Genomic DNA, 6,128 nt, shown 5'->3' on the forward strand with positions numbered 1-6,128 from the left:
GTGCCTCAACTGATAATGTGCATGTTCCAAAAATACAAAAAGATAAAACACACAGAGACGCACATTGTAAAGGGGGAAGGTGAACAGAGACAGAGGGAGGAAGGGAGGGAGGAGGAAGGAGAGGGAAAGAAGGTGGTTTGTGTAGAGCGAGGCTAGTAACATGCCTGGAACTCAAGGGGATGAGGGACAGAGACAGGGACAGAGAAGAGGGGCCAGAGAAGCAACCGGTGCCACCGGAGCATTAAAAACTCTGAACTTCATGCTTCAGAGAAAAGGGGTCACCATCAGCTCATTACCGAAATCCTGATTTCAAAGCAAAACAGGATTAAAGCGAATTCGGAGAACCCAGGGCCAGCGAAGCGACAGGACCGTTAATACAGCTTGGCGGGCCCAGAACCAGCACAGTCCCAGACGTAAGCACAGGTAGCTCAATTTGTGCTTTCTCAACAGTGAAATGCACGATGCCGGGCCAAGGACTGCGCTGGGAAGGTGGACGCACAACCATCCTCCGTCAGCCACCTCCGAACGCTCCCAGCGAGTTAAGTATTTATTGTCAGTTGAAACCCTAACAGCTGGACTTTCCCCCCCCCCAACCCTTCTCCTTTGCAAACGCAGTCTGGTTCCTCAGCTCGCCACATGGTCTGCACGGAGAACAGAGAGGACAACTGCCTCCGTGTCCCGCCCCGTGGGGGACACGTGTCCACTCCACAGCTCAGCCACTCAAGCAGGGCCTGGGCCCCGCCTGCAGTCACACGCAGGAGTGCCGTGTGCACACTTTCCTAACACGTAGGCCCTGGCTTTCCTTAGGTTTCCCAAGGGGCCTGCAGCCCGACCCCATAAGTTCAGAATCTACTTTTAAAAAAATCCACTGGTGAGGACACAGGAGTTCGCAGTGTCTCCTCTTTGCATGCCTGAAATTTCCCAAGATGGAAAAATAGTTTCTAAGAAAAAGCACGACAACCCACGTGCTTTCCTAACAAGGGCTGTTGTGGGAGCCCGTCTGAGACCTGCACCGTGATGGGAACGGACAGCCTGAGGCTACCACGGGCACCGAGCTAGCGCTGGAATCCCACCAGCCCAACGCCCCAAGCAAACTCCGTCCCACTCTGGAAACTCCCACGGAGCACTGCCAGGACCCCGGGAACCCTGCTTTGTGGCTACAGGGGACATCGCAGGTTCCCCCCCTCTTCTGTCCCAGGCCCCCTTGCTGCCACCTTGCAATGTATGTGTGTCGGGGTGGGGGGGCCTGACTGGTTCAGTCCCTCCCCTGACCACAGTCATTGGTTCAAATGCCCCAGGCTTGAGCTGATCGGAATATGGCAGAGTCCGGGACAAAGAGATTGGCTTAGGTTTGGACGTGGGCCCAGCCTGGCTGGAGGGGACACAGGGGAGGGTGTCCGCAGTGTAAGCCTGGATCTGCTGTGGCCTGGTCACGCCCACCCACCTGCGTTGAGCAGCACCTTGACACAGTCCAGATGCTCCCGGGCACAGGCGACGTGCAGAGGGGTCCCGAAGTGGCAATCGTGGGCTTCCAGGTTGGCCCCCACGTCGATAAGCAGCCTCACGCATTCGGAGCTCCCTTAGAATAAACGGAAAAGGGCGGGAAACGTCCCGAGTGCACACACTGGAGTGGCAGGCACAGCAGACGTGGCGGCTGGAACGGGCCGCCTGCACCTGAGCAGCTCGCACCCCACGAGGAAGCCAGGAGACGGGCTCCCCTCCCGGGGGGCTTCACGGCCCATCTGGCAGTGGCAGGAAAGGCCTGGCTGGCCTCCTGCCGCGAGACACAGGCCTGGGACCCCACCCCAGCACTGTGCCGGCACCAGGCCCGTCTCCTGGAAGAACTCCCCTCGGACTTTTTTCTTTTTAAATATTTTTGTAACGATCATGGGTACATAACGTCTGTGTGCGTTTATGGGGGGACTTTCTCACGCCAGGAGCAGCCTCGCTGCCTCTCTCCCGTCTCCTCGTCCAGGTCTCTAATGCAGGTTTGGCCCGATGCCCAGGCCCTCGGCCCTCGGCCCTCCTTTCTGGCGCGCTGCGTCCCGGTTCCAGCCTCTCATCACCGGATCACCGCTTCGCTGTTGGCAGCCACCAGCTTGCACTCGGGCCTGAACCCAGCCCCACCCACGGCCGTGCGCTGGCGGCTCCCGCCTGCTGTCTCCACCACGGAGCCCCCCACCCCGCCTTCCCGGGGCCCTCCCAGCTCACACCTGACCCCCCAAGTCCCTCCCTCACACCAAATCCCAGGGATTCTTCCCCAAACCTAAACGAATCCACCCCACGCCACCAGCCCACTCTGAGTGCTCTGCACCCGGATCCCGGCGACGGCCCCCAACTCATCTCTGCTTCCAAGGGCCCCCGACCCCCCAGCACCATCCCAGTCTCTCTGTCCATGGAGGGCCACCAAACTAGTGGCCCCAAATTCTGTTCCTGTCACTCAACACCTGCTCAGAAACCTTCAAGAGCACCCCGGAGCCAGCGCCACGCCTGCAGGTGTCGGAAGACGACCTAACTACGGGATCAGAGGTGAGCAGCGGCCCCACATGGCGCCACGGAAGGGCACACCCCGCTCCCCACACCCAGGGAAATGCACCCAAAAATAAACAGCACCCTGGCCAAACAGGATACAAGCCGCGATTTGCAACCTTTGCTCAGAAGAGTGTAATAAAATCCACTCCTTAGGCTGTCATTTAAAAATGTTTCTGCCAGCTGGCCTCGCCCTAAAGTCCAGTCCTAAATACATGAGGAGCTCCTGACCCAGTGAGACTGGACGGAGATTTTCCCCGTGCTTGGAGCAGCCTTCTTGTGCTCCCACTGTCCACGATCTGCCTGTTCTTTGATGGCCACTGAAATCCCACCTGCTCCCCGAGCCCGGGGGGCCGGCACCCTCCCCAGAGCACTGGTCAGAGCGCAGCTTCTGGCCCCGGCCCTCGAGACGTGTCTGGGTCTCCCCAAGTCTGGGACTGGGGGCCTACAGGGCAACCACCACCAAGACCCAGCGAGCTGCTACGGCTGACCGGGCCCAGCGCTAACGTGGACAGGCCCGGGAGCCTCAGCCTAGAGGTCGAGCCCGACACAGAACCAGCCGCCCAGCCCCGGACGGAGACTGTCCCTCGACAAGGGAAGACTCAGAATCTCCACAGCGGGGCCTGCAAGAGCCAGAGACAGACTGGGAACGCTCCCCCCATGTCCGTGGGCTTCCAATCCCAGCTACCCTGCTTCCTTCACGAACCCTGGCATCCCAGGATGGAGGAACCTTCTGGAGCCTGGCCGGGCGGGTGCAGCGGCCCAGCAACTCACCGCTCATGCAGGCCTCGTGCAGGGGGGACGCCGTGTAGAGGGGCGGGTTGACCTTGGCCCCGTAGGACAGCAAGAGCTTCACGCACTCGATGCTGCCCGAGGCGCAGGCGTCGCAGAGCGGGGTGCTGCCATCGATGTTGCGAGCGTCCACCTCGTGGGGGAAGAAGCAAGTGTCAGAGGGGGGAAAGAGACGACACGCCACCTGCTTTCTCAGCGTGGTGCAGATGCGTCTCTGCAAAGACACTTGTTAGAAGCACCGGTTCGCTGTTATGTGCCCAGGCACCAGCGAGGCAAGGACGTTCGGGGACAGACACCTGCCTAGGGGATTCGGTGGCCTCCTAGGCAGAGAAGCCATTCCATCTGGGGCTCTTTTCTCTCGGGGCAGGATAAGCTCAGCCTGCCCCTTGACATCCCCCAAACACTTAATTAGTGCAGGAGAGCGTTGGTTGCAAGCTGGGGGCGGCAGGGTATGAAAACGGGTTTTGACTCAAGCTTCAACTGGAAGGAATGCCTGGGCCTGCTTCCCACGCCTCCTCGGGCGCGAACACCGCGGGCCAGGAAAAAGACGACTCCCCGAATTGCCAAATTCTACCTAGAATTTGTCCAAATTCTGCTTCTATTTGGGTACAGGGTGAAACTCGTTCCAGGCCAGGCCTCTGGAAAAACAATACACCCACCGTCTCCTTTTCTTCCCCAGCCCTCGAGCTCAGACTGGGCCCCGCACGCTCGTAAAGTCACTCGCTGGTTTGCGCGGGGCCAGCCGCAGCTCGCCAGGGCTCGGGGCTGAACAGCCGGGAATTCTGTGGGCCGGAAACCACTGGCAGCTTAAAACCAGCCAGGGTGTGCTCACACCAGGGAAAGCAGCAAGTCGGACTTTTGTTTTTCTTTCTTTTCCTTTTTTTTCCAGACAGCTGGTCTGCCAGCGTCCCACTCAGCCATCGCAGAGATGGGACCTGCTCTCTGGCTCACATGGCAGCCCGGGCCTGGCTGTCCACCAGAGAGGGACGAGTGTCCTGTGTCCAGGAGGTGGCTGGTCCCCTGCCCACCGCAGAGCAGTGCTAAAACTGCCTTCTCTGGGGCCACCGTGCACTCCTAATAGCCGAGACCAAGAGCACTTCCCGGCCCTCGGCTTCCCAGTCGTCACAGGCAGAGGACACAGTTCAGCCTGTCCTCCCCTGGCTCCCGGCACACCCCGTTCTGTCCCCTGCTGCTTTCCTCCAAAGTCCCCTCGGTGCCCTCCGGTCAGTCCGCGTGCATGTGTGTCACAGAAGGCTGAGCCCACCCACCTCCCTTCCTCCCTCTGGACCTCTCCTGCGTCGGCCTCCTCCGCTCCTGTGGCTGCAGCCAGTCTGGGGGTCTGCCCCGAAGAGCCACTCACCTGGGCCCCGGCCGCCAGCAGCAGCTGCACGCACCGCGCCTGACCCTGCAGACTGGCCGCGTGCAGCGGCGTGATGGAGTCCACCGTGACCTGGTTCACGCAGGCGCCGCTCTCGATCAGCTGCTGCAGCTGCAGGCTCTCGCCCCGCTGGGCTGCCTCGTGCACGGGGGTCCGCTCCACCCAGAAGCCTGGAAAGGAAAGGACCTTGCGCTAAGACCCTGCCACTTCCATGCAGGACAAACGCCCATATGTAAGACTCCAGGGCGCCCTGAGGCCACCGTATGTGATCATGGAGCTGTCCCAACACTCCTACTAAGACCCCTGAGCCACCCCACTGCCTGAAAGCTGGAGTCCAAACCCCTTGGCAGGCCACGAGGGTCTCCGTCACGTGGACCCTGCCCACCTCCACGACCCCCTCCCACCACGGCCCCACGGAAGCCCTGCTCTGCGGGTACACGCAAGCTCAGCACTGCCCCTGCGGTCCGCACCTGCGCCTCTGGACATCCGCTGCTGGGTCCGACGGCCCCATCTTCGCCCCCGCAACTGTCCTCTCTGCTCCCCTTCAAACTGTTTCCTCCACCCGGACCAGGCGAAGCAGCTCCTTTGGGAAACACTTCCCACAATGCTCACACGTACACACTCCTATTCCGCATGTACAGGGTCCCCTCCTCGCCTGGGCGTGCCTTGAAAGGAGGGACTACATTTTGATATCTCAGTTGTAGTGGCTTCCTCAGGACTGTCTATGTACAAGGCCAGGTCATTTGCAAGTGGAGATAGGGTTACTTCTTCCTTTCCAATCTCGGTGCCTTTTATTTCTTTTCCTTGCTGAATTGCTCCGGCTAGGACTTCTAGAACAATACCGAAGAGACATAGTTCGTAGGGGGACAGCTTTTGGGTTTCCCCTCCTTTAAGGATGATGTCAGCCGAGGGTTTGTCACAGATGCTTTTCATCAGGCTGAGGAAGTTCCCTTCTAGTCCCAGTTTGTTGAGTGTTTTTATCATGAAGGTTGCTGGATTTTGTCAAGTGCTTTTTCTGTGTTTATTATGATGACTGTGTGGGTTTTTTTTCATAATTCTACCCACACAGATTACATTCACTGGTTTTCAGATGTGAGGCCAATCTTGCCATCCTGGGATAAATCCCCCTTGGTCATGGGGTTTAACCCTTTTTATATGTTGTTGGGTTCGGTCTGCTAGTGTTTTGTTGAGGATTTCTGATGTCTACGCTCATAAGTGTCGTTTTCTTGTGATGTATTTGTCTGGTTTTGGTATCAAGGTAATCTTGACCCCATAGAACAAGTTGGGACATATTCCCTCCTTGTCTATGTTTTGGAAAAGTTTGCAAAGAAATGGTGTGAAATCTTCCTTAAATGTTACAGCTCATCTGTAAAGACGTCTGGGCCTGGATTTCTTTTTTTTTTTGAGACAGAGTCTCACTCTGCTGCCC

The 6,128-nt window shown here is 58.5% G+C and overlaps 1 protein-coding gene across 1 annotated transcript in view; it reads right to left on the bottom strand.

Moving 5' to 3' along the window:
- ASB13 (ankyrin repeat and SOCS box containing 13) overlaps positions 1–6,128 on the bottom strand; it is a 20,436-nt gene that overhangs the window by 3,487 nt on the left and 10,821 nt on the right. The window contains exons 2-4 of the mRNA XM_012664918.1: positions 4,682–4,869; positions 3,304–3,454; positions 1,445–1,579 (exon numbers count right to left, since the gene is read on the bottom strand). Coding sequence (XP_012520372.1) covers positions 1,445–1,579; positions 3,304–3,454; positions 4,682–4,869 — 474 coding nt within the window. The remainder of the gene's footprint in view (positions 1–1,444; positions 1,580–3,303; positions 3,455–4,681; positions 4,870–6,128) is intronic.

The sequence above is a fragment of the Propithecus coquereli genome, unplaced genomic scaffold (genome assembly GCF_000956105.1).
Source record: "Propithecus coquereli isolate 6110/MARCELLA unplaced genomic scaffold, Pcoq_1.0 Scaffold94, whole genome shotgun sequence".
NCBI classification, from domain to species: Eukaryota; Metazoa; Chordata; class Mammalia; order Primates; family Indriidae; genus Propithecus; species Propithecus coquereli.